At 43.0% G+C, this 26,949-nt stretch overlaps 1 protein-coding gene across 3 annotated transcripts; it reads right to left on the bottom strand.

The window, feature by feature from the left end:
* Positions 1-560: 560 nt before the first annotated feature.
* Traf6 (TNF receptor associated factor 6) lies at positions 561-25,354 on the bottom strand. Of its 3 annotated transcripts, none has more exons than XM_039104925.2 (7): positions 25,187-25,326; positions 17,342-17,659; positions 14,784-14,880; positions 13,161-13,319; positions 11,891-11,962; positions 9,268-9,345; positions 561-7,287 (listed from the first exon to the last, which is right to left on the bottom strand). In XM_039104925.2, exons 2-7 carry the CDS (start codon positions 17,635-17,637, stop codon positions 6,451-6,453), a joined length of 1,539 nt encoding a protein of 512 aa, XP_038960853.1. In that variant the 5' UTR covers positions 17,638-17,659; positions 25,187-25,326; the 3' UTR covers positions 561-6,450. The 3 variants fall into 3 exon arrangements, with proteins under 3 accessions (XP_038960853.1, XP_038960852.1, NP_001101224.1); XM_039104924.2 differs by lacking the exon at positions 25,187-25,326 and adding an exon at positions 24,953-25,086 and having other exon boundaries at positions 14,730-14,880; NM_001107754.2 differs by having other exon boundaries at positions 5,527-7,287; positions 14,730-14,880; positions 25,187-25,354.
* Positions 25,355-26,949: the final 1,595 nt, after the last annotated feature.

The raw sequence follows: 26,949 nt of genomic DNA, 5'->3' as shown, positions 1-26,949 counted from the left end.
AACAACCTCGTAACTGGGAAATGGCCCAGTTAAGAGCACCAGCTGCTTTTCTAGACGACACACATTTGATTCCCAGCACCAATACAAGAGCTCACAACCATCTGTAGCTCTAGTCCCTGGCACCCACAGGATATGCAGACAAAGAAACAGTGAACACCCATACACAGAAACAGAGCAAGGGAGTTTGCTAGAGGGAGGGCAGAGCGAGCCCATGGGCTTGGAAATGGGGAGAAAGGAGACCTCTGCCAGTTTTTGTTAGAAATAAGTTCATGGGGTCACCAGGCTCACAGTGGCTATAGAAAACTTTCTCTGGGCTTGTGTTTCAGACTTGAAGCTTCAGGCCAAAAATCATTGCCAAAATCAGGAACTAGAGTGAGCCTCATTTACTGTTTCCTAAGGGCCAAGGTATTCATGATTTTATTATTGTTATTATCGATTATTATTATTATTATTATTATTATTATTATTATTATTATTATTTCAAATAGAAACTAGCATCTGGAATTCGTTTTCTCCTTGTCACAGCAAAGCCCAGCACCCCAGAGTAACACAAAAACACATTAATCTCGTTACTTTATTAAAACCATTGTGATATTTGCACATATACATCATTCCAATTAAGTATCCATTTGTAAAGATACTGTGCATTATACAAGCTGACAAGAAAGTAAAGGAGAGGAGGGGGAGGAGTGCCAGTCTGTATCTATATTCAAAAAATTCAAGGCCTGTTGTCGTGGTGGTATTTTTACAGCTAAGATACAATTGAAAGTCAGAACTCCAGGTGCCTTTGTGAGATGAATGTGAGGGTGCATTTGTGACCCGGGTTTGGAAAGATGTCACACATATCTAATAGATGGAGTGCAGAGAGCCTGCTTAGCATAGGAACCTCAGACCTTCCCTCTGTGTCAGTTCTGCCATCAGCTGCACTGGCTCCAGGGAGCTGGTGGCGGTCAGGCAGGGCCTGCTTTGCATGGCATCACGTGTGGCTGAGTGTGGGGCACTGAATCTGACAATTGTTTCAATTTGTCTCTAAACAAACCTAGTCAATTGAAACCTAAAAGTATTACCGTTTGCACCTCATCTTTACAATCTCCCATAATACAGTGCATTTTCTCCAAGTCCAGAAGCATTGGAAAGACCCCTCCCCAATTCCACGGCAGGAGAAGCCTGAGCACAGTACGCTGGTGACCATCTGACCACTGCATTTTGATCTTTTTTAAAAGTCAGATTTTATTATATGGTTTTTCATAGTTATAAACTTATAAGCAGTCTCCCTAAGTCTATAAATACCTCCAAAAATAGACCTAAGCATTAACAATGTTAAGTACTCCATAATATTTAGATTTCAAATCCTAGTTCCCATTTTCCAGGCAGCTAAACTATCAGAAATAAAATTGAACGTAAGTGGTCAGTCGGCAGTAAAACCTGTAGGAAGCATGGAGGTCCTTGCGCTCACAGACTAGCACCAGGGGAACCTGGAATGTTAGGATACAGGGTACAGGGATGTTCTTTCAAGAGAAGGAATGCATAACCTGTTATCCACCTGGAAGATTGGGAAAGGAAAACCATTCTAGCTTGGGGACCTTTGTGCAATCTGTGTGGTAGGAGATCACGCCTGACCCTCCCCCCCCCCTTTTTTTTTGGTTCTTTTTTTCCGGAGCTGGGGACCAAACCCAGGGCCTGGCGCTTCCTAGGTAAGCGCTCTACCACTGAGCTAAATCCCCAGCCCCACCCTCCCCCTTTTTATCAAAGCTTTTTTCTTTTTTTTTTTTTTTAAGTCAGTCTATAGAACCCATTATGGAAGGTGCAACACACATGTTATAAAGTTTTGATGTGTTCATTATCTAATCTTTTCTGAGCTTACTTTGCTCCTCAAAGAGAGTTAGGTATGCTTTATTGTATACACAGGATTGAGTTAATTATCATGAGAAAACTTTTCACCAAGGTGAGCTGGGCTTAAATATGCCAATATAATAATAAATAAACCACTCATGGTCAGACTACTGAAATTTGAAGCAATAACAACTTATTTAGTTGCACTGAACTGAACTACATTCTTGCCTCCTAAGGATTTCCACTCTGCCATAGAGGCTACGGAGACCCTCATGACAATCTCTATCCTGACTCCAGACTTCGTAGCTATTGCCAAAGCACTTGTCTTAGTACCTAGGGAACATAGTCCTGAAGTCATATATATTAGCAAAGTGTGCCCCCAAATTATCCCTTACCCATGGAATTAACTCAAGTAAGAAAGTGACATTCTGCACAACCAGAAACTTCCAAATAAACCCTTTATGGAAAAATACTCCTGTAGACAAAGAAATAAGATTATTTCTCATAGTTCCTCATAGCATTCCCACAAATTTTAGGTTGGCATAAAGTAGAAGCTACAATTTGAACTACAATAAAATGTCACAAGTTTCCAAGGAGAATTTTATCCAACTTCAAGTTGTTTAATTATTCTGAGATTGAACAGTCTTGAAGAGAAACTGGAATTTACATTAAATTGACATGAAGCTACAGAACAAACCTAATGTCACTGTAGATCCAAGGTGGTTGGTGTTCACTAGGCTTTAAACAGACTTCCATGTTTGAGAACTGATATAGTAAAGTTCCGGGGGTGGGGGAGCAGAATAAAGAACATTCTCACTTTACCAAGTGACTTACATGACAAGTAGGCTACCCAGACGCCAGCCAGCTTCCACTGGCTTCCATTAAGTCTTGTTACCACTGGCCAGGCCCATGTACAGTTTGCTAAGAACAGGGGTTCAGCACTGCCCAGAATGGGGTCTCTGCCCTCAGAGCCTGCACTGAAGGTAACTGGGGTTTCAGGAGACAGAGTGGGCTACGTTCTGAGTGGCAGGTGACCAACAGGCCACCCTTTTCTTCTCTGTCACGCAGGGCTGGGTTCTGCTGAGGAGACACAGGACAGGAAAAGGAGTTCCTCTCCACGTTCCAGAATGGTTTCAACTAAAATTGTTTTCTTGTATTATTATATTAACCTGGATTTTTTTTTTTGGGTGGGGGTGGAGTTGAGCAGTTTAAAACATCAAGGACACAAAGGACACACAAGAGAAATAACTAGCTTAGTCCTTTTTGAGTGACTTTGAGGCTTGTGACCAAGTGTCCCAACTTCAGGTTGATCACATCTGGTTTCATTTTTCTGGATTCTGGGAATTGGGGAGCATCCATCCGTTCCACACACAATCACCTCAACTTTGAAACAAATGACAGTTACCCAGGGAATGCTGACATTTAAAGAGTCTTCCAACAGACAACAAGCAAATGACTCTTGAGTGTGCCCTATCCGCTCCCTTAAGGCAGCTAGCAAACTAATCATCAAACACTCCATAAAAAAATGTAATGACATTTTATGGTAAGACAATGGAGAAAATTGAGTCGAGTCAGAAAAGAAGTGTGTTAACAACAGAAAAAAAAAAAAAAGAAAAAAGGCACTTCAAAGTCTTAAGTAAGAATAACCTAGCTAATAATTAAAACATTTTCTAGTCACAAGAGTATTAAGGGAAACTCTAGATAAAGCAGAAACAAGCAATTCTCCCTAAGGAGAAGATATTCTAATTGCACACATAATTTACATTAGTCTGACTTTGTTTGATATTGGTGCAAATGCCACTTTATACCAGTCACAGAATTTAATTGTTGGAGATCATTCAACACCTGTCAGTTGATTTTATTCGGGCGAGAGAACACTTCTTGCACTGCAATGTACTTTTGCTGCTCTTCATTCTCGGAAAGAAAGCAGAATGGCTAGAAACGGTAATAGCCAAAGGACAGCACCCAATTACCAAACTAGAACCTCCATCTGGCCTGATTTCTAATAGGAAATGTATGACTCAGAGAAAAATCTTTGATAGTAAGATCTGGGCATTTTTCTAAGAAGAAACAATTTTAAAAATAGCAATGCTCTAGACTGGTAAGACGGCCAATGCACTCTGGAGTGTATAGAGTCTTATGGGTCAAGGGGTACAAAGAGACTTCAGGAGTTGGGGAGGTGGTGAAGAAACCAGCTTTCTAGGTTAAGACGTGATCCTCAGTTGACCTTACTAAGCGTTAGCTTTGGATGTCAGCTTGATTAATTTTACTCTGCATTCATGCCAATTGAGTGTCATAAAATAACCGGTTGGCTTATTACAAACAACATCAAATGCTGCAAGTTAGAAAACTACCTAGGATGCATTTTAGCTGATGGACATTAAACTGGAGTGAAACATTTGTTAGTCGTAGGACAGTCACACCAATTTTCCACTGGTAAAGCCATTTAGTGAATATTGTCAGTGTTCTGTGGCTTAGTGCTGAGCTTCTCAACACGGGCACTAGAAACAGTTAGTTCAACTTGCCCTATAGGTAGGAATAACTTAAAACTGGGAGCAGGTTAACTTATGCAAAAAAAAAAAAAAAAAAAGAGTAAAAGATGCTAGAGTTAAAGAAAAAAAAAAGGTCCAAACCAAGGCAGGAAATGACTATTCTTCCTACTACAGACATTGTAAAAAAAAGAAATCTGATCAGGAAGTTCTTAAATGTCATTTCCTTTTTCAAAAAATGGAGAAGGGGGAGGGGGGCTGATATTCTGTGATGACATTTACCATAAAAAAATTAAAAAGACATATAGAAAGTAAGTCCTCATAGTTGGGTACATCTTCTTTAGGCAATTTCTAAATAAATACAGAAATAACTATTGCTTGCTTAAACACACAAACACACAAACAAACACACATTTGTTTATCCACGGGGACACTACTACAGGAATAGAGGTTCCTTAGTAGAAGGTGCTACAAGCGGCTCGGGGCTGCACAGCTAAGGGACGTTTCCAGGATCCAACCAGAGACCTGTGATGAGCTTGTGCTAATGATAAGGGACAAGGTCTTCCCCTCATCTTTATGGGTGGAGTGGAAACAGGGGGAAAAATGAAGGGGAAAAGGTTTCAAACTGAAAACCAGGCTCCTGGGTCAAGGGCTGAGTGTCCTATGGATGCAGGGCAGGTCTGAGCACTGGGGGCTCTGATTCAGCTGGAGATCCAAACGCCTTTGTTATTACCAGAACACTTAGCCAGTCTTGTGTAAACAGCAGAAGAGGATCCCCTCCACTTCCTTACAAAGGCTCTAACTAGTCGTAGGACTCCCTGAGAACTAGACTCCAAAGTACTATACATTAACAAATACACAGCAGCACAACAGTCACCTTCCCTGTTAAGGACACCGGCCATGCTAGTACATTCCAGAGAACACGCTCAGAATCTCTACTGAGCTGGACTAAAACCACCATTCAAGCTGAGTTCCACACAACTGTGACCACCAACCTCGGCGCCTCTTAGGTGCCTGCAATTTTCCAAGTTCCAATAAGTTCCGTTTGGAGGAAATCATTATTTATTTATTTATTTATTCATCCATTTATTTAATTTTATGTGCACTGGTGTTTTGCCTGTATGAGGGTATCAGATCCCCTGGAACTAGGGGGGTCCTCTGGAAGAACAGCCAATGCTCTTAACCACTGAGCCAACTCTCCAGCCCCCTTGAGGAAATCAGTTTTATTTCAATCAACTAAGCTAAATTGGAAGGTAGTTAAGAGGGCTGAAGTTTCCTGGCTATAAGAATTGCTGTCATCATCCATGAGATGCCATTTAATGGCTGGTGAGCTGATCACTTGTTTAGGCTGGCGATTTTGTGTTTGCAAGCAACAGAAGATGTGCGACAGGCTGTGGAAACCAAGCTATACTGAACAGACAAGAAAGGTTACATGACAGTCACACTGAACAGTTGGCAACCACATGACCACAGTCTTACAAACCGGGAAGATGCTGCCTAGAGCATATTTCAACAATGAAGGCAGGGGAGAAACCCTTGGTGTTCAATGGACAATACATTCGTGCTATTTATAAGTAAGGGTTAAACCAGTCCCTGGTCAATGGAGGAGGGAGTACATGAGAACTTCAGCTTTCCAGGGATCATGGTTCAAAGCCTCTGAAATTCACAGGGGTCAACTAAATGAGAACTCAACACCAGAGCAGTAACCTTTCCACTGGCAGCAGCACAGGCAATGGTGATCCTCACGTTTAATACATGCCCTAAAAGCACTTTAAGTGTTTAAGGCACCAGTATTAAACGATTGAGCTCCAGTACATTAATTCTGGCCTTTTTTTTTTTCAGTAAAGTACATGGACAAAAAAGCCCATGGAAGCACAGTGAAGAGGTTCCCTGACAAATTGATGAGCGTCTGGCCCTTCAAATGTTAAGGTTCTGAAGACACAGGGGACACGGAGGTCCCCATGGGAATTGCCCCAGATATTGGTTAACGGTAAGAAGTGTAATGTGACCTCGCTGATGACATCTGCTGCTGGCCTTACACCTCTCCCACCGTTTGTTTACTGGACCAGGTGCGGAAGGCACGGTTTTTCCATATGGCTCCTAGTTTTTGAACACAGGTAAGTGGAGGCTACACGCCTGCATCAGTACTCCGTGGCTGGAACCCCTCCTTCCGAAGGCCCCCCATGTCAAAGCGGGTAGAGACTTCACAGCGCACTAATAACGTATCATCCTTGATGAAGGTTCCCTGTCTTAAGGCTTCCAGGTGCATGAATGTCACATAGCCAAAACCTTTGGGGTTCCGTGGGATGGTGGGCCGCTGAAAGGCAAGCAGTTCTGGCTTAGCATCCATGACCTCTTCGTGGTTTTGCCTTATTACTGCTTCAGACTGATCAAGGATCGTGAGGCGTATTGTACCCTGGAAGGGCCAGGGGAGGTGGCTGTCATACTCTCCTTGCATTGTGTGGACAAAGAGGGAAATGTAGTTTGCACAGCGCTGAGCCGTCGGTAGCTGGAGGTGCAGGCGCATGCACAGCTTGTACCCAGGTCTGCCTGTGTAGAATCCAGGGCTATGAATGACCACAGGTCTTTCCTCTTCTTGGGATTTCAAGTGCATCCCAAAGTTGCCAATCTTCCAAATGTAAATGCCATTACACTGCTGTGCTTCCATCTCGGCAACTTTGTCCTCGAGGCTTCGAATGGTCCGCTTGAGCTCGCTCACATGCATGCTCTGCGTTTCCATTTTGGCGGTCAGCTCCCGGATTTGATGGTCCTGTCTTACTAGGCGCCCCTCCAACTGTTTGACCGTTTCCTCATAATTTGGGTCCTCAGGACGACATCCCCGGGATGGAGAGGAGGCATCGCATGGCCGCAAAGAGAGGTTAACATTATGAACAGCCTGGGCCAACAGTCTCATGTGCAACTGGGTGTTCTCTTGCAAGTGCCGTGCCAAGTGATTCCTCTGCATCTGAAATGAAGCAAAGCTGTAAGCTGGGAACATCACTGAGGACGAGGAAAAGGACCAGGCCAGCACAAGAGGCTGGAAAAGGAGCATCCCAGCTTCCCTCACATCCTTATCACTTCTCTGTTGTCATCTGATCCAAGGAGACACTCCTCTTGTTTTCCTGGAGCTAACTGATGAACACTCCCGCTGTCAGTCTGGTTGCTCTCCCTCCTATCTGTCCACGCGGCATCTACACCCCTTTCTTTGCTGACTCAAAGGCAACAAACTCCCAGGTTTTTTCCTCATGCTCCTTCTTTCTCTAAGGCTTCCCTCCTCAGACTACAGCTGATAGTCTTTGCATTAGAAAAACAAGGCAAGCCTCTGACACATCATGCTTCCCTTAGCCAATATCACTTTCTCCACTTTCGTTTAAAACCACCTGAGCCTGCCTGTCAAGTACTCAACTTGCACTTACGGTGCTGACTTCTTGCTAACCGCCATCTCCAGGGTATTCTAAGATCACCAAGTCCCAGATGGTTTTTGATAATCATAATTATATTATAGAAAAATAGAAACTAGAGATGAGTAAAAAGAAAACAGGCTACCTATCGCCTTTACTAATATTTTGATATACATCATGTTTTTCCCCTATTTACACAATACAGAATTTCCTCATAACATTTAAGTATGAGTTACCATTCTATTTTAGTTTTTAAACTGCGAGGTATGTTTATTGTTAAGTATTTGTAAAAGCAGAGTGGAGAAGCAAACATGTAATTGCATACCCCAGAGAGAATGAGACCAGCACACACGCATCGAGCTGTCAGACACTTCACAGGGTGAGCCCTTCTTGAAGCTACTCTGGGGTCAGTGGCGGGGCTGTCCCGCTCACTGCATCACTTGTTTTGAGCACTATTTGCTTCTCTTTCCTGTATCACTCACCCTGTAGCTCTGTAATGCCACTTAATCCTTTCTTACACGTGGGCCATCTCCACTCGTATGTGCCAGAGCTGAGGAGATTCAGTCTCATTAAAACACCTCCTCTTTCTTTGTTAGCTTCCACCTGTGCGCCCTCTGAGCCCGTGACTAAGGCTCCAGTGACTCTGGACCCTGCCTCTTCTCTGCCTATCTTTATCTACTTAGTTCCTATTAGACTCCCTGCTGGACTTCCTGCTCGGATGCCTGGGTTCCTCCATCTCCTCTACACACGTCCTTACTCATGCTGCCCTTACTCCGGGTGCTGTTAGTGAAAAGCTCAGATACTCCCTTTTCTTATTCTGCTTCCCTCTTCAAATCATTGCTGAATTGAATAAGATAGAAAAAGTGCAAAACAGCAGCAGCAACAAAATACGTTAATAAATAACCATACTCATTTTCCTTGCCTTCTTGGACTTTTTTTTTTTTTTTTTGGTAAAATTTCATTTTTATTTTAAACTATAGGTGTGCACGTGTGTCTGTGTTTGGGGATGTACATGTAAAGGCAGGTCCTCTGGGGCCACTGTGAGCCTCCTGATGTAGGCAGGTGCTAGCAGCTACTGACGCATCATCCAGGGCTTCCCTGCACACTGTTCTTCCTGTTAAGATTCAGTCCACAGGCTGTTAAGGTGGCACAATGACTAATGTCACCAAGATAGATAATCCTTTGATCCCCTGGGATCTACATGGCAGAAGGAGAGCGACTCCTAGAAGCTAACTTTGACCCCCACATGCATACCACGGACCACACAGACCCTCAAACATACTGATGTACACATGTGTGCACACACACATAAAGTTCAATTCTCAGCCATCACATGGTGGCTCGAAACCATCTGTAATGAGAGCTGGTGTCTTATTCTGGTGTGCCCGAACAGTATACAGTGTACTCATATAAATAAAAATTTTTTAAAAATTAAAAAAAAACAATCAAATTTAAATTTGTTAGTTCTTTAGTAGGCCATAGATCTGAGTATATTTTTTAAATTTGTTTTTAAATGTCTATGACAGAATTCAAAGAAAACTTACCTTTTCGTGACAGCCAAACACACTGAATGTGCAGGGGACTGGAGCTGTTGGGCAGTCTAGATCATAATGATTAGGCATCTGGAAATCAAAGCGAAAACTGAAAAATGTCTTCCCCGCATAGCACGTTCTAGATGATGTCAGTACATTTAAAAGCAAATTAACTTATACCAAGCCAAACTATATATGGCTTCTTCACAATTCCAAGAGAAATTAAATATTAACATCTTATGATATCAACTCCCAATTTACTAAACTTCATTTCTTAAAACTGATTTGTTTCTACTGTAGGGAACTGGTGCCCTCTTGTGGCATTTTTCAAGAAAGCACCCTGTCAACTACTGTGGCATTTCTCTGCGGTCTTAGCCATTTAACAAGGGACCAGTCACACGTTCATTAAAGCCAGCGAAGAGATCCATTACTTCTCATCTGACAACCTTTTAAAACTGTCTTACCTCTGAAACCCTGGCATATTTTGGTTCTATTGGGGAACTTGGTTGTTGCATGATAGAGACACAACTGTCCTGTACTGGATACAGCGCCCCAGCCTCAGCTCAAGTGAAGGTGTGGTCACAGGACTGTCTTAGCTGATTTAAGTGTCACCAGTCAGCACAATCCACACCGCCAGACATCTGCCATTCTGCTGGGAAGGTTCAAAAGGACTGGCCCTGAGCACCGACCATGGAGACTTTTATTATGTGTTTTACATCTCCAGAAAAAGAACCCCAGGATTTTCCCTCCTGTGTATTTTTATCTTGTTTCTTCATGGCCCACGGTGCCACGTGAGATCGTCAGAACAATGAAGCCACACTGACAGGACGGGAACAGATTGTCCTGTCATTTTCTATCATTTGAGCTGTCAAATCTAGGGTTGATCATTGCATACTTGCCTGTGTGGTTCACAATGACTTTCCCAGCAACGTGAGCATCAATGGTTTCAAATTCGCCAATGTAGCCATGCTTCATTATCACGGTTAGGAAGTGAGTGAACAATGAATAAGGGGCTCAAAGATATCTTTTTTAGGGTAAGATGCATTAAAGGAGACCATATTTTAAAAATGGTACCAAGGGAGTCAGGTATGATGGCACAGCCTTTAATGCTAGCACTCAGAGGCAGAGGTGGGTGGGTTTCCATAAGTTCAAGACCAGCGTGGTCTACATAGTGAGTTCCAGGCAAGCCAGGGCCACAGGGAGAGACCTGGTGTTTTTTTTTTTGTTTGTTTGTTTATTTTTTAAAAATCAGCCAACCAAACACAGAAAAGGTACCAAGGGGTTGGACAGGCAGCTCACTGGGAGAGTGCACTTGTGCGAATCTGGGTGTGAAGCCTCTACACAGAAAGGAGAAAAGAAAAGAAAGAAAAGATAGGGTAGAGGAAGAAGAGAAGGAGCAAGGGAGGAAGGACAGAAAGAGGCAGGGAGAAGCCAAGTGAAAGTAGGTCCAAGTTTCACTAGAAATTGAATCATAGTAGTGAGTTGAGATGGAGTTAATGTCACAAGGATCAAACCCCAATTTTCCTGATGTTTCATTTATGGCTTCTGTCTTTACTGTATTTTTGCTGAGCTCTTTTAAGTATAGCATAGTTTCCATTAAATATTGAGAACAAAATGGAAAACCAGAGGTATAAGAGGACTTCATAAGCAACACATTCAACACATTTAAATCCAGATTCTTAGAAAACACTACTTTACTGACAGATACATGGAAACGGTCAAGTGGCAGGCCCTGCTGTTTCTTCCTACAAGTAAGATAGTGAGTTTCTTCGCTTACAGACCTTCCTGGGCACACACAGATTTAGTGACTAATATTTATCCTTTGCAGGCAAACTCCCTAAATGTCAACAGATAGCAACTGGATGGAATTCTCCTTTCTTGATTAATAATAATTATAAAATCTTTTTTAAAATCACAATTGCTGCCTTCGGTGGTGATCACCATGGTTCGGGGAGGGTACAGGTTCTGGTAGCCCGCCCCTGCATATTCCCGGAGCTGGCACGACACAGGGATGAGCTCCTGAGCCATGAGCTTTGTCCTGATCCCAGTTCTTAGCTGGTCTTTGACAATGGGGCCCTCATTTCAGTGCATTCCTCCATAAGTCTGTTTTGTCTTTAAGTGGAGGTCTTCACCTTCAATTGTTTTCATCTTAAAATTATCTGTTTTGGTTCAGTGTTTGTCCATTTCTTTGTCTGTGCTAGGGATCACGCTTGGAGATTCTCTCTCTGCTCCCCTGAGTTCCATCCCTAGCCAATGGAATTCTTTTTTGTGGGGAAAGGGGGAGAAGGGTCTCTCTATGTAGTCCTGGAACTTACTATGTAGTCAAGGCTGGCCTTGAACTCACAGAGATCCACCTGTCTCCTGAGTTTAAAGAGGACACCATCTGGTTTACCAACCAATGGAGTTCTTATAAATACAGGTATTATGCAAATGACTCAGGAATTTTAAGTACCTACAATGGGAGATTTTGGTTCCTTTGAAATATTTATTAATTACATTAATTTTTATAATATTTTCAACAGCAGATTGCTTAAACATGTACTAATTTTGCACATTAATTTAAGTTGTCGATTTAAAAAACCTAGCAGTTGTTTGAGCTCTTAAGGAAATAGTGATTTTCAAAAGAGATTCCTACCTGTTCTCTTATGAGGATTGTACCACAGTATTCACAGATGATATTTGCCAGAGGACAGCTTTGATCGTGGATCTAAGTTGCATGAGAGAATTAAGAAATGTATGAGAAAATCTAAAAAATTAAAAAGACTGATTTTTTTATAGATAGCAAGTTTTTCACCATAAGCAAATAGAGGGCAATTGCTTATGTAGTTAAGATGTGAGATTTCTGCTAGTGAGACTCAGTCTTCGGACTTCTGTAAAGACTGTGTTAGCATGCACAACAGAGTTGCCTTGTTTCTCTTTACCTAGAGGCAGAGTACCCCTGGTTAGCATGGATTACACTTGCCAATGTTGGAATTCTCCAGTTTTTAGCAGCAGCATGACAAGTTGATAACAAAATGACTTCCTTTCCAGTAAGTTAAAGCAAGCAAACAAACAAACAAACAATAAACTTGGCATCAGGGCAGCATCGAGGCTTTGGTGCCCATGTTCTCAGAAGGGAGAGTCCCGTTTTCTAAAATACAGTGACTGTGGTTTACTTGATATGCTGAGAAGTAGCTATCCTTCCTCATTAGTTCATCCACTTTTTCAGGTTGAGGAAGGTACCAATGTGTTTCAATTATGAACGAGAGTTTACATATTTAGTAGCCAGTTAGCTGAATCTTGACTATTTTATCAGCATACGAAATACAAACTGCTCAACTTCCTAAGGAACAATTTAGGAGAATAAAAGTTTAAGGAAGTAACTGAGTGCAGGGGTGGGATTTCAATACCAATCAGCCTCCTTACATCCCAGTGTAAAGGAAACAACCGCTCCACTCATGCTGCTGCTGGGCACCACACTGTTTCTGTACTGAAGAGTGCATGGAGACATTGCCTCGGCACCAGTGGAACACGCTTTTCCGTATTCAATGAAGTCTCTCTTGCAGATGCAATAGCTCACACACTTGGGGAGACGTACAAATCTTACACAGGAATCCTACTACTTGTTTGTCTGTGACCAATCATTGTTAAAATTCAGACAGGGAAGTAAACCAGCATATACCTTTCCTAGCAGCCTTTTTTCATTGTTTACTCTCAGTAACCAGTTTAAAATGCTTTCTAAGGATACACAAACACAAACTCCACACTTATGGATGGCGAGAGTCTCAGAACTTCATTCCTTCGTTAAAAATTAGTTTTTAAGAACTGATAATATAAACTCATGTTTGTAGTTACATCCTTATGTAATGCTAACCCTTTCAAATATGCACTCAAAAAGCAACAAACAAATTTAAATTAGCACATACCTCTTTCTCTTCATACGGCATGGGCACAGCACAGTTTACACAAGAAACCTGTCTCCTGGGACAATCCTCGATAATGTGTTTATTAATCTGGCACTTTTGGAAAAAACGTTGGCATTGGGGACAAATCACTAGAGCGAATTCACAATGTACTTGATGATCCTGTATAAAGAAAAATAATTGATTGGTATTTGAAAACCCTAGAAAAGTTTTCTAAAGATAATGCCTTCTAATAATACATTTTTTTTTCTTTCAGAATTAGTTTTAACTATCAACTAGATATAACCTAAGTCACCCCAATTACAAAGTTTCACTTGAGGGACTGTCACATCAGACATGTCTATAGGGGACTGCCTTGACTATTAACTGATGTGGGAAGGCCCAACCCACCCTGAAGGCACCATTCCTTAGGCAGGTGGTCCTGGGCTGCATAAGAAAGCTAGCTGAGCAAGGGCCTGCGAGTTAGCCAGCAAAATTCCTCAAGAACAGCCTATGATCTAGAGCGCTAAGTCCAGTAAACCCTTTCCCACCGTAGGCTGCTCTTGGTCAGAGTAATAACAGCAACAGAAAGCAAATTACAACAGTGACTAGAGCCAACATTCCCTAGCCTGCCACACACAGGATGAAGGTCCTAAAGGAATCCTTCACTTAATAACTGTCGATGTCAAGTCAATTATAAAAAAGAATATGAGGTCTCAGATTTATACTTGAAGTTAGGGAAGTTTTAGGAAGAAGTTAGGTTTCCAGATTAGCAATGTAAACTACGCTGAAAGGGTCACTTCTATCAAAGGGTGACTAAAAGTGACTGGTGCTCTTCAGGAGGATCTGAACTCTGTTTCAGCAACCACACTGGGCTGATCACAATTGTCTGTAACTCCAGGGACCCAGAACCTCTTCTGGCCTCCATGGCCACCTACACACATACCCACAATTTTTTTTTTTAAAAAAGAGAAAGAGCTAAATAGGAGGGACAGACTTCAAATACGCCCTAAACATTTATTTCAAACAGAACATTACCCATATTTGATTTATGGTTAAAAAACCATAAATTTATCTTAATTGTAAAAATTATCTCATTGCTTCAGTTAATTTTTTAACTATATAAATATTTAGTGAATAATACAATGTGCAATTTAGAAAAACAGAAAGTGTGAGGTTGTCAGACTTCCTGAATGAAACTGAAACAGACAGAACACAGAAGGTGCTGAGATGATGGCTATAAGACATTTTTATTTTTAAAAATAAAAATTTAAAAATTTTAGGAGCGAAATAAAGTTACGGGGTTAGAATGTAATTCTTGCAATTAAGAAGCTCTTTGACTGTTATACTGTGGATGTCCTGATCTGAAAACCTTACAAGAACACAGACTTATTTTTATTGTTGTGACAAAGCCAAAGCAGGAAGAAAAAGAAAACCCATTTTCTAAGTTTTTACATTTAGTGATGAAAGGGTTATTAGTATTTGGCAAGAACCCGTTAGTCAGTTGCTACAGCCTATAAGACACAGGTAACAGAGCAAGGGTGTTATGCTCTAGAGTGCATCATGACAACAGCTAGAAGACACCCTTGATACCTCGAGATGTCTCAGCTCCATCTTTTGCACACAGCCTTTATTTGGACACTTTACCGTCAGGGAAAGAATCTCTCGCTTTGCAAAATTGTCAGGAAACAGTTGATTTTCCAGCAGTATTTCATTGTCAACTGGGCACTTGTGACCTGCATCCCTAAAAGAAGCAGGGAACTTAGAGTCAGTAGCCTGCCTCATCCACCTTGGAGAACTAACTGGCTCTCCATCTGAAACCACAGAATGCATTAGATTGCACAGCAACACCAAAATGGTTATGTGTACTTGAGAGTGTGGCTGACCTTTGCTACTTTATAGGTTCTTCCTTTTTTTCCCACCCTTTCTATCTCCGTTTCATCCACCATGATTAGACAGGAGAGAAAGAAGGATAGAGGGGTGTAGAGAAAAATCCTTATGTACTGCATGGTTGCATCACTTGCAAATAAAAACCTAGGGCCTATAGGAAAGGGTAGAATTGAAGGTGGGACATCCAGTAGGCAGAGAGGATTCTGGGATAGAGCCAAGCATGGGAAGATTTGGCCCTAGAACATGGAGGAGGTCAGAAGCATGGGAGTTTCACAGAGGTAACCTGCCATGTGGCAGAACTTAGATCAGAATAAATGGGATATTAACTTATGATCTACACGGGGAACACCCAAAGCTTATGGCCTAATTATTTATAAATATATTTGAGTCACAGAGTTGTTATTCTGAGAGCATGGAGACAGGAGGAACAACTCAGGATTTTACAAAGTCAAGCGGGAGAGGGAGGGGAGGGGGAGGGAAGGGGAGAGAGGAAGAAGAGGGGAGAGGGAGGGGAAGAGAGAGGGGGAGATCCTGAATTTAATTTCTTCCCTTTTGTTTCTTCTTTTTTTTTTTTTTTTCCCCGGAGCTGGGGACCGAACCCAGGGCCTTGTGCTTCCTAGGCAAGCGCTCTACCACTGAGCTAAATCCCCAACCCCCCTTTTGTTTCTTCTTTGAGCACAACTATTAACAAACTGCAACCAAGCCCCGTGAATGACCAACAACCCCCAACTCTACCTCTCACTGTATATCCTCTAAAAAAGTTCCCAGAATTCCAAACATCACAGAAACTATCTGCAGCTGGCAAAATCACATCTCTGCTAGAGCATGAGGCAAATCATAGTCAGCTGCTGTGGAGCAGCCCAAGATGGCCTTAGCCTACTTAGGGATCATTTTACTTTGTTTACTAATGTGGCAATTCTCAAAACAGAACGTTGGAGAAGTGACTGGAACTACACAAGGGTTCTGACCTCCTCAGTGGATGAACCCATTTGTGGTTTACAGACTGTTGGTGAGTGTGGAGGTAACAGAACCTAGGAGGTGATGATCTTTGTCTCTTGTATAGTTTAATCCACTTAAAACAATCACATACCAAGTGCCTACTGTGGGGAAGACGCTATTTCTGTAACTAGAGAAAACCAGTATAATATCTCACTGTCAAGGACCTACTTTCCAGTTGTGTAGGCAGACAAGACACATTGATTACTAGGTAGTTAAGGGTAAAAGTGCCAGAGGAAAAATGAGAAAAGTATAGCTTGCTGAGGAAGATCTGGTGTGCTGGAAGGACATGGAGTAGCCAGGACACATACCAGTGTGTTCTAGCTCACAAGGCAACACTGTGCCTGACATGTACAGTGGGCAGCATGAGGAGAGGAATGGAGGGAGAGTGCACCCTGAGAGAAGGCAGAAAATGAATCGCATGGCCCTTCAAGGACTTTTTACTCCCACATAACTCATTAAGTGTGTGCTGAGCCAAGGAGATATCATTTGACTTGTACACCAGGGCCACACTGGCTGCTGTAATGAGACTGGAGGAGGGCAAGGCTGGGAGGAGGAAGGCCTGCGAGAGCTGACATCAGGCAATACACCTATGTATGGTTGTGTGAGGAGGGTGTGGTTGTAGCAGCAGAAAGAGGGGATTAAATTATGGCAACGTTGGTTGTTTTACAGTTGCTCATAGACGGGAGGCAACAGAATTTGCCACAGCTAATAGTAAATAGAATCACTCATAGAATCAGGATTCCTCACCTGGTTGGGTTTATCGTACAGTGGTTCTCAACCTCCCTAATGCTGGGACTTTTAATACAGTTAGTTCCTTGTGTTCTGGTGACCCCCGGAACCACAAAATTACTTCTGCTGCTACTTCAAAACTGTAATTTTGCTATTGTTATGAATTGTGATATAAATATCTGATACGCAGAACATCTGATCTGCAACCCCTGTGACAGGGTCATTTGTCCTCCAAAGGTGTTGCACCTCACGGGCTGAGAACTACGGCTCTAGCAGCCTAATTCGAGGCAAATTAAAACTATTAGCTCCATGAAACAGAATCCCCTCCCAGTCTGCAATAGAACTGCTTGAGGCAAAAGTAGCTATTTACTTTCCAGTTTTCCTGGCCGCCTGGGTGGGAGGACACAGGAGCCTCCCTCCGTTCATACCCGAGTACAAACTGGGGTGGGACCCAACTGTCTCACTTTTCTGTCTATTCTGCTGTTGTCCTGGCCAGCGTCTTCTGTCTGCCTATTCTTGGGATGGCCTATTTCTAACAAGCTCTTTACATCTGGTTGTTATCGGCACCATTCTTTCATATCAAATACCTTATGGACTTGGTGATGCAGGCTTTGCAGAACCTGTGGCCACATGGTGTTTGCACTGCTTCCCGTAAAGCCATCAAGCAGATGGGGCACTCATACTTGCTTTCCAAAGGTGGGTCAAACTCCACATCATATCCCTGGATCTCCTCCATGAAGGAGCTGGACAGGTTCCCCGTGCTGACACAGCCACTCACACTGTCATCTTTCATGGCAGCACTGCAGGAGTTGGCCATGGCAGCACAGCAGTCGCTTGAAGACTGGCTGGACGCACAGCTGTTTTCACAGTTTAAGAGACTCATAGTAGCTTTGTTGTCAGTCAATCTGTAAACAAAGCAAGAAGAAAAACAATGGCAAAAATGCGTTAGCATGCGAGTATAGAGTGTATCTTTATAGTCTCCTAAATTCACAGTACTGTTTTAATGTTATTTACAAAGCAGCTTTCAAATGGTTTCGAGCTTTGTTTTATAACAAAGTTAAATCTTATTCTCTCCTTCAAGATGTTTACTAATCACCTCTGCAGACCACAAAGACCCCTTTTTTTTTTTTTGGTTCTTTTTTTTGGAGCTGGGGACCGAACCCAGGGCCTTGAGCTTCCTAGGCAAGTGCTCTACCACTGAGCTAAATCTCCAACCCCCGACACAGATCCTTTAAGGAAAGTTTGCTATCTAATGCAGCAATAGACGGTGAAAAAGAAAAGCACTTCAGTTCCAACACTCTCCAATATCATCTGTTTACAGTCATGCCCACCTCAGTGCGGGATTTTTCACCTAATAGTCAATGCTTACTAAACATGTACTGAGACGTGGTTGTGACCTTAGCCTTAGCTGCTGGGCCACCTCACCAGCCCTGAGGACGTCTTTAAGTCGCTGAAGTCCTTCAGTTCTTCTGAGCTGAAGAGGCTAGTACAGCCAGCAGAGGACCAAAGAACCACACACCAGTCAGTTGTGGCTATGTGACCTGGGGCAAGTAACCGGAACCACTGGGAACTTTGTTTCTTTTTCTGTATCTAAAATTCCATGTGGATTTCTTTCTAACTGCTGGCGTGGTGATCTCTATCATACAGAAAGGATGGAATTTAAAAGTGTACGCCTGTCTCTTTCTGCCTTCAGCCAGGTCAGGTGACCATGTTTTATTACTAATGAGTGGAAAAACATGTGAGGTTTCTTTGCCTATGGAAAACTAGGAGCAGACGGATGCCTTCAAATTCTAAACTGCTGTGTTACATGTGTGAGGTGAGATGTGAACATGTACAAGCAGCCTGTATCCCCTACAGCCAACCATGTCCTTAGCTTAGCTAATTAGCCTCAAGGAAAACCCCTAACGTAAACTGTGGTTCTAGAAGCAGAATTCAGATCTTTAGTCAATCCAGCAGACGATTACCTCCCTGCCTGTCTATACAAAAATTCTTTCTGCCACTTTGCCACATGGAGACCACAGGTTCCACCTGGGAGTTCCTGTAAGCAGCAGGTACCAGATCACTGAGATGGCTCAGTGGGTAAAGATGCTTGCCTCTAAACCTGACCACCTGAGTTCAATCCCTGGAACCCACAAGTTGTCCTGGACTTCCATACATGCGACACCTACCTCCTCTCACACAGCAATACGCAAATAACAAGACTAATAATAATAATAATAATAATAATAATAATAATAATAATAATAATAAAGTTCTTAGTTGGGCCTAGTAGGGGCAGGTCTGTTATCCCAACTATCAGGGAAGCTGAGCCAGGAGGACACACCTTGACAGCGTAGTGAGACCGTGCTTCAAAACAGTCAGAAGAGGACTAGTGAAACAGCCCAGAGGTAGGCCTTGCCCGAAACGTGAGGCTCCAGGTTCAATTCCCTGAACTGGAAATAAAGAGGGGTGCTCATGTCTTTCCACCACTAACAACAAACGCCTTTCTTTTTTTTTTTTTTTTTTTTTTTTTGAGGTTACAAGGTTTTAATCCACATATGTGGGGTTGTTCATCCACGCAGGGAGCGGCAACCCTGAACCCAAAAAGCACACAACTTTTATACGTCACAGAGGGTAGACTTCAGCAACAGGGTTAGCTGGCCCATTCTCATTGGTGGTATACAGGACAAAGGATCTGTTCAGGTATTGGCTGACCTGTTCAAGGGGCTGTTCTTGGCTCAATTAGTCACTTTCCTCATCTAGCCCTTAACCTGGCCTTGAAGATTCACTGGGAAAAGGGCTAAATTGTCATGTCCCTTGGGGGTGGGGATGGGGTATAGGGTGGTTGGGCAGGGTCAAGATGACACCCTGTGGTTGTTCTTGGAATTTACCACAGGTCTTTCTGAGAACAGTTGTTTTTCCTTGTTTTGTCTTAATTTAGTTTAGTCAGAATCTTGATCACCCAAACTTATTTTATATCACTAGACATCATGACGTCAGATGTATCTCTCAGAAAGGTCACACGAACAAACGCCTTTCTATTTGCTGCAAGCCCCTCAATCCCTATCTGAGTCACCGTGTGGTTGCTGGGAATTGAACTCAGGACCTCTGGAAGGGCAGTCAGTGCTCCTAACCACTGAGCCATCTCTCCAGCCCCTCGATCCCTATCTGATAGGCACCTACAAAAAAGCAGGAGGGGCTGGAGGATGGCTCAGAGGTCAAGGTCTATAAGCACCTGAACTCACATGTATGTAGACACACATATACAAATAATTAAAAATAAAATTAATCTTAGACAAACAAAACAACAAAACCAAAGCCTGAAGGTGGCAGTGCTCTGGCTGCATGGGCCGTGCTCTGGCGAGGTACAGAGCTCAGGGCTAGGCTGGACAGCCTGCTAGGCCTTTCTCAGTTACTTAGTGATGACGCAAAAAAGTGCATACTCCTTTTGTGCTTTAGTTTCCTCCCTTGTAAGATGAGGTTAGTGACAGGTTCCACCTGAGAGTTCCTGCAAGGGTGACATGTGCTAATATCCACTCAACTCTGAGAGCTGTACCTGGCAATCAGAACAAGCTACTATTCCAAACGTTTTTACTCAGTACAGTTCTCACTTATAAGAGTGGAAAGCCTGGAGCTTAAAAAGGCCAACTTGCCCAAGATCATCACTGAAGTGACAGAGTTCGATCAAACCCAAAGCCGACCTGGCCCCGGAGCCTAGACACTTAGGCCCTACATCATGTTTATCTTAAGATTTATTTCTCTTTAATGTTGTCCAGCATTATTATATTGAGTTGATATAACTCCAGTGATTCACCATCGATTTCATACTATTTTGCTTTATTTTTGAAATAATTTTTAAAAGTTGAGATGATCTCCCAAAGCCTTGTCATTTCTAATGTGAGCTTCCTGGAAAGGCTGATTCAGACTGGGAGACGGCAAGGAATGAGACCATGACATTCAGCAGAACTGGGCATTAAGGCCTTTGCCCAAAGATTTGAGTGTAAGATCCCTTTACTGCCTTCATATTTGAGGACAATAGAGTCAGGCCAAACTATGGTTTATATCCTTGGTTATGCTCCCTCTCATACTCATTCTTGCATCTATTTCCTTAGTCATGGCTTCTAGTCATGGAAGGAGAATTGCTAGGTGAAAGGGCATGTGATTTTTAAAGATTTCTTTTTTTAAAGACGATGTTGCTTATGCAATGTATTTCAAAGGCTTTCTAATCTTCATTCCCACAGTGTGTACAGAAGAATGTCCATTTTATAAATCTTTGATAACAATACAGTCAAACCCTTAACTTTCTATTTGTTTTGCTTAGTAAAGCCACTCTGAGCATGTACATTTGTTATTAAGCTGCACGACGCACATCCATACGTGCTGGTCATAGGACCAGCATGAGTGAACTTAGCCTTCCTTTCCTGCCAAATGTTTAGTTTAAAATCTGGCTTACAGACAGTCTCCATACTGCCGTCTTTCTATTGCTGTCCAGGTCAGGATTTGAATGTCATCTGGTTTAAAGAGAACTTTTATGAACTACATGTTCCTAGGAAAACATACCTAATAGCAATAATTTCCACTGAAGGAAGGAGCACACTTCCCCCTCCCCACCTATCAACCAGGGTTTCTCTGCGCAGTCCTAGCTGTCCTGGAGCTCATTCTGTACACTAGGCTAGCCTCAAACTCACAGAGATCCACTTGTCTCTGCCTCCCAGTGCAGGGATAAAGGCATGAGCCACACCAGGTTGTAAGTTCACTCTTTAAAAACATATACAAGCAGCTAGGCAGTGGTGGCTCACACCTTTAATCCTAGCACTAGAGATGCAGAGGCAGTAGAATTTCTGAGTTTGAGGCTAGCCTGGTCTATAAAGTGTTTCCAGAACAGCAAGGGCTATACAGAGAATCCCTGTCTCAAAGCCAGCCAAAGAAAGCCAAACTAAGACCTATATAAGCATCCATGGACCAAGGAGTGGCAAGAGCATAGGAAGGTGTGACAGGGACTGTCTCTAGCACTGACATGCCCACTAAAGTCTTAACTCTCAGCAGCCATGATTACTGCTCAGGATCCCTCCTTGGGAGCTGCAGAGATAGCCCAGTAGTTAAGAATAACTGTAGTTGGGGTTGGGGATTTAGCTCAGCGGTAAAGCCCTTGCCTAGGAGGCACAAGGCCCTGGGTTCGGTTCCCAGCTCTGGAAAAGAAAAAAAAAAAAAGAAAGAAAGAAAGAAAGAAAGAAAGAAAGAAAGAAAGAAAGAAAAAGAATAACTGTAGTTCTTCCAGAAGACCCAAGTTCAGATCTCAGCATCCATGTCAGAAGGTTTATAACAAACTCTACCTCCAGCTCCAGGGGATCTGATACCTTCTGGCTTTTGTGGGCTGTACACGTGAGACACACACACACACACACACACACACACACACACACACACACACGAGCTCACACCTCCGCTACATAAATAAAAATAAATAAATCAATTAAAAAGATAAAGATTCCTTAATATTGCCAAGTCGGGGAACATCATCAAGGTTGGGGGAAGTGCTCACAAAGCACCACCTTTCTCTGAGGTCTTATTTGCAGCTTAAGGATGATGGGAGAGACCTTTCCTATTAAGAACTTATGCTCCTGCCAAGAACGTCTCACTCATGTTCCTGAGGGCAAACCTAATTAAACTTATTGGTTTACCAAAAACATACACATATACATACATGCACATAGCATACATACCAGCTCTTATGGTATATAACACCAGAAGGGTTATCATTAGGGAAAAAAGTAAACTGTATCAAGTTGCTTTCATTCTTCTTGTGCTTTAAGAACACAGAAGCTTGTGTCTTCCAAATAATCTCCTTGGATAATAACCCTGAAAGTCCACTGGTGTTCGTGTGCATCCTCTGTGTGTATATAACATACTGCAATATCTTTTTTTTAATTTTTTTTTATATTTTATATATGTGAGTATACTGTCACTGTCTTCAGACACACCAGAAGAGGGCATCAGATCCTATTACAGTTGGTTGTGAGCCACCATGTGGCTGCTGGGAATTGAACTCAGGACGTCTGGAAAAGCAGTTGGTGCTCTTAACCACTGAGCCATCTCCTCAGCCCTCATATTGTAATATCTTAACGCATAGTATAGTAATTAGACTGCAAGCTAATTAATATTAGGGCATTTACAATAAAACAAGTATATTTGAGCATCATTAAGTATTTTTATGTTCACTTCTTCTGGGGCGAGATAAATTATTTTCCCTTTACTTTTACACCCTGCAATGACAAGTCAGAGAGTCACATCTCTGACTTCCCTACAATGGACAGCTATCTTCATTAACGAGAAGACGGAAGACCGAGCTGAGTCAGCTACAGAGGTAAGAACACAATACAGCATGTGGAGAAACACTACGCTCTGGGGATCCCCTTATGAGCTGCTACAGAATCGGGCTCCAGACTCACTAAAGTAAGCTTACATGCTTTAGTATAAATATTTCTCCCAGCTTTCTTTAAAAACTTGTTTGGGTGGCTTTTTACATGAACCGATGGGGCAGAGTGGAATTCAGGTCATTCTTTATCTAGTACTTCATGACTGCAATTGTTTGCTCCTTACTATCTAGCAAGGCATGCTTTAATGAAACGCCTTGGAGGTAACCATTACCAGCCTATCTCAACTACACCATAAGTTAATAATGAAATCAGCCTTGTCAGAATCACAGCTTGTATCTGCAGATCTGTATCTAGGTATAGATTATAATTTAGAGCCAACACTTCCACATGGGGTAGGATGACCCACGAGCAGATGCTAACGCTAGGATATGTGAAATTAAGAAATGTTTAAGTTATGTCTTGAAAGCATACATTCTAAGTCAGCTGGAGGGCATACGTAGGTAAACACGTAATTCATAAATCAAAACCACATAGAAGGAAATACTGACAAATTACCTTTAATTCTCTACTGCAAGGGGCTCGATAGATGGGCTGACCAATTGTCCTGTGGCATCCACAGGTGAGCCTATGGAAGAAGGTGTACACACACACACACACACACACACACACACACACACACACACACAGACACTAACAAGCCAATGTTCCCTGCCTTGACAATTTAAGGAATCTTTATCTTTTTTGTGTTAAAAAAAAAAGAAAACAAACAAACAAACAAAAAAAAACCCCACAAACCCAAACTATACTAACAGCAACCATGTACCAAATCCTTAAAAATTCATTTTTAAAGACCCGAAAATGTGCTACAATGGTTAAGAAATAATACAAATATTTGATTGATGTTATTTTGCCTTTGATTCACGAATCTTTTCCTTACTCAGAGATTGCTCCTCTAAAACCCAAGGATGTTAGACACTCTCTTATACAAGTCAAGTGACCAAAATTTATGAGCAGCAGATATCAAGAAAAACAGAGCCACAATGTTGAAATAGTATATACATGGCATCAAGGCTGAAACTCAGATACGATTCTTGTATCCATCCTGTGGCCAAGCCACTGGTTCAAACACTTTCCTCGAGTCACGTGACACCAAACTGGCTGCACTTCACCGTCCACCTCAAAAACCAAAGAGAGTTCTCCCCACCCCAGCATCATCAAAGGTGGTATGAAATGCCAGCGGCTCAAGTCACAAAGCCTACACTTCGGATGTGACAAGTTGTTCTCGTTTCTAGACTTGTGTCGCAGGCTAGTCACCTGCTCTCAGAACAACAAGCAAATCCTATACATCCAAGCTTTAGGTACTTTCTGTTCACACACGTAGACAGTCTAAGTCTCATCCGGAGTTCCCCTGAAGCCAAATACTAGGAACAGCTTTAGCAACACAGCGTCTGGAGTCGCTAGAGTGCAGGGGTGGGGAGGGAACATTGGTGTCATCGTACTTTTTTTTTTTTTTTAAACTTGCTGCTTAGGTTAGAACCGCTCTCGGATTTAAAAGGGCATACAAAAAGTTTTCCCCTGCACTCCGGGAGTTTGAAGGGATTTTTGTTTTCTCTTCTTTTTAAGTTGGAAGGGACGGGAAAACCCAGCAGGCGATTTCCTTCCACCGAAAGGGGAAAGCACCAGGTGAGGAAGAGGGGGGCTGAGGAGTGGGATGCCCTGGGCCAGAAAGGGACAGAAAGGACAGGAGAGGCTCCTAGACCAGGGGTAGGTTCAGGACCTGTGGGGGCGAGAGCGGCCCGAGACCTGCATTCCCAGGGAGGGCACGGAGGGCGCATCCTTCACCTGTCAGACGCCAGGGACAGAAGTGGCTTTGTGCTGAGACAGGGGGTCCCAAAGCTACCCAGACGAGAGGGTACAGGGGGCGGAGTCCTGGACCCGAGGGAAGACGTGGGGATGGCCACTCCCGTCTGTGGGAAGCGAGGCCCCGCAGCGACACGTCCTTGTCCCTTGGGGAATCTGGGGCGACTCTCCCGGGCCCGCGGCCGCCGGAACTCAAGTTCGAAGCCGCTCACTCACCGATCGCACACGCAGAGGCTTCACAACCGACTAGAAAGCTCCCCCGGGCCGCCACGCGCCGCCTATACACGCAGCACTCCGAGATCAAGTGTCTCCGACGCCAAACTCCCGGTTCCTGGGCCGCGGCTACTGCGTCCGCCGACGGCCGGAGCCTCAGCCCCAGCCGCGGCCGCCGCTTCTTCCGCCTTCTCTGCTCGCCAGGAGCAGCGAGGGGAGGGGAGCGCGCCCGGAGACAGAGACGCCCCACGGGAGAGAGGGCCCCCTAGCAGTAGTCCTCCACGCTGCAGCTGTCAACCCCGCCTCCGAGTGTGAGTGTGAGTGTGAGAGTGTGTGTGTGTGTGTGTGTGTGTGTGTGTGTGTGTGTGTCTGTGAGTGTGTGTGTTAGCATAGATTGCAGTAACCCCGAATTATTTTTTTTCTTAGACTTCCTATGCAAGTAGGAGAAATTCGACTTTTGGGAAGTTTTAAATCCCTCCCCTACCCCGCCCTTTTCACAAAGAAGTTTTCTCAATAGGCAGAACCCTACATTAATCACGTAGTCCTTCCTCACCTCAGAGTCATCGAAAGAGAGTCATCTCATGCATGAAACATTTCTTCACAATTGCTGCCATCTGCACTAGCCCATTCTCCAACATTGTCACAGGAGAGCTATTTTGAATTCCCAGTTTAACTGAATGTAAATATCTACAGATTGTAACTGGCACACTGCAATAGATGCCCAAAAGAATTTTTACCCCCATCTGAAAATTTGACTCATCTTCCCCATCCGATACGGAAGGTATTACTGTGTATTAAGGTTGCTAGGTAAGGTAAGTGAATGCATGTAAATAAATTATTTAAAGTTACCTAGGAAATAATATGAACAATAAATACCAATAATACTACATGCCTATTTTGGTTTTGCTGACATTTTGGCAAAATGATTCTTTCCAACATGAGAATCGACCACTACTCAGACTCAATCCCTCCTTTAAAAAGTGCCTTGAATGTTTAGGACATGAAAAGAATAAAAAGCTGCACACAGGCTTCTGCGTGCTCACACCACAGTTTAAGAAAGGAAAGTAAGGTAGCAGAATTGTCACGCTCTGTGTGTCCTTCTCTGTTAGCGATCCCCTCCACTTACATAAATAAACTCTTGAGGTATCAAAAAAGGATCATAGGGGCTGGAGAGATGGCTCAGTGGTTAAGAGCACTGACTGCTCTTCCAGAGGTCATGAGTTCAATTCCCAGCAACCACATGGTGGCTCACAACCACCTGTAAAGAGATCCGATGCCCTCTTCTGGTGTGTCTGAAGACAGCTACAGTGTACTTACATATAATAAATAAATAAATCTTTTTTTAAAAAAAGGATCATTATACAACATTAAAAGGTGGGGAAAGGGCCAGTGAGATGTCTCAGTGGGTAGAGAAGGATGGCTTTAATCCTGACAATGAGTTGGAACTCCAGAACCTTCATTGTAGAAGAGAACCTATCGTCAAAAGTTGTCCTCCGAACTACACACACACACACACACAACAACATACACACACACACACACACACACACACACTTTAAAAAAAAGAGGCACAGAGAAAAGCCAGGGCATCAGATTTCCTTCATTATTAGTGTGATCTCTGGGACAAGCTAATTACCTGACATAACAGGCTTCCACCTCCGAAGTCAGAGAACAGGTTTGCATTAAGGGTGGTGCATTACAAAAGGCTTTCAAAAGGATCAGATGTTTTGTGTTTATTTCTTTACATCACATCGGTTTTTTTTCTG

The sequence above is a fragment of the Rattus norvegicus genome, chromosome 3 (genome assembly GCF_036323735.1).
Source record: "Rattus norvegicus strain BN/NHsdMcwi chromosome 3, GRCr8, whole genome shotgun sequence".
Taxonomy (NCBI): Eukaryota; Metazoa; Chordata; class Mammalia; order Rodentia; family Muridae; genus Rattus; species Rattus norvegicus.
This window is presented reverse-complemented; position numbering and strand designations above follow the sequence as displayed.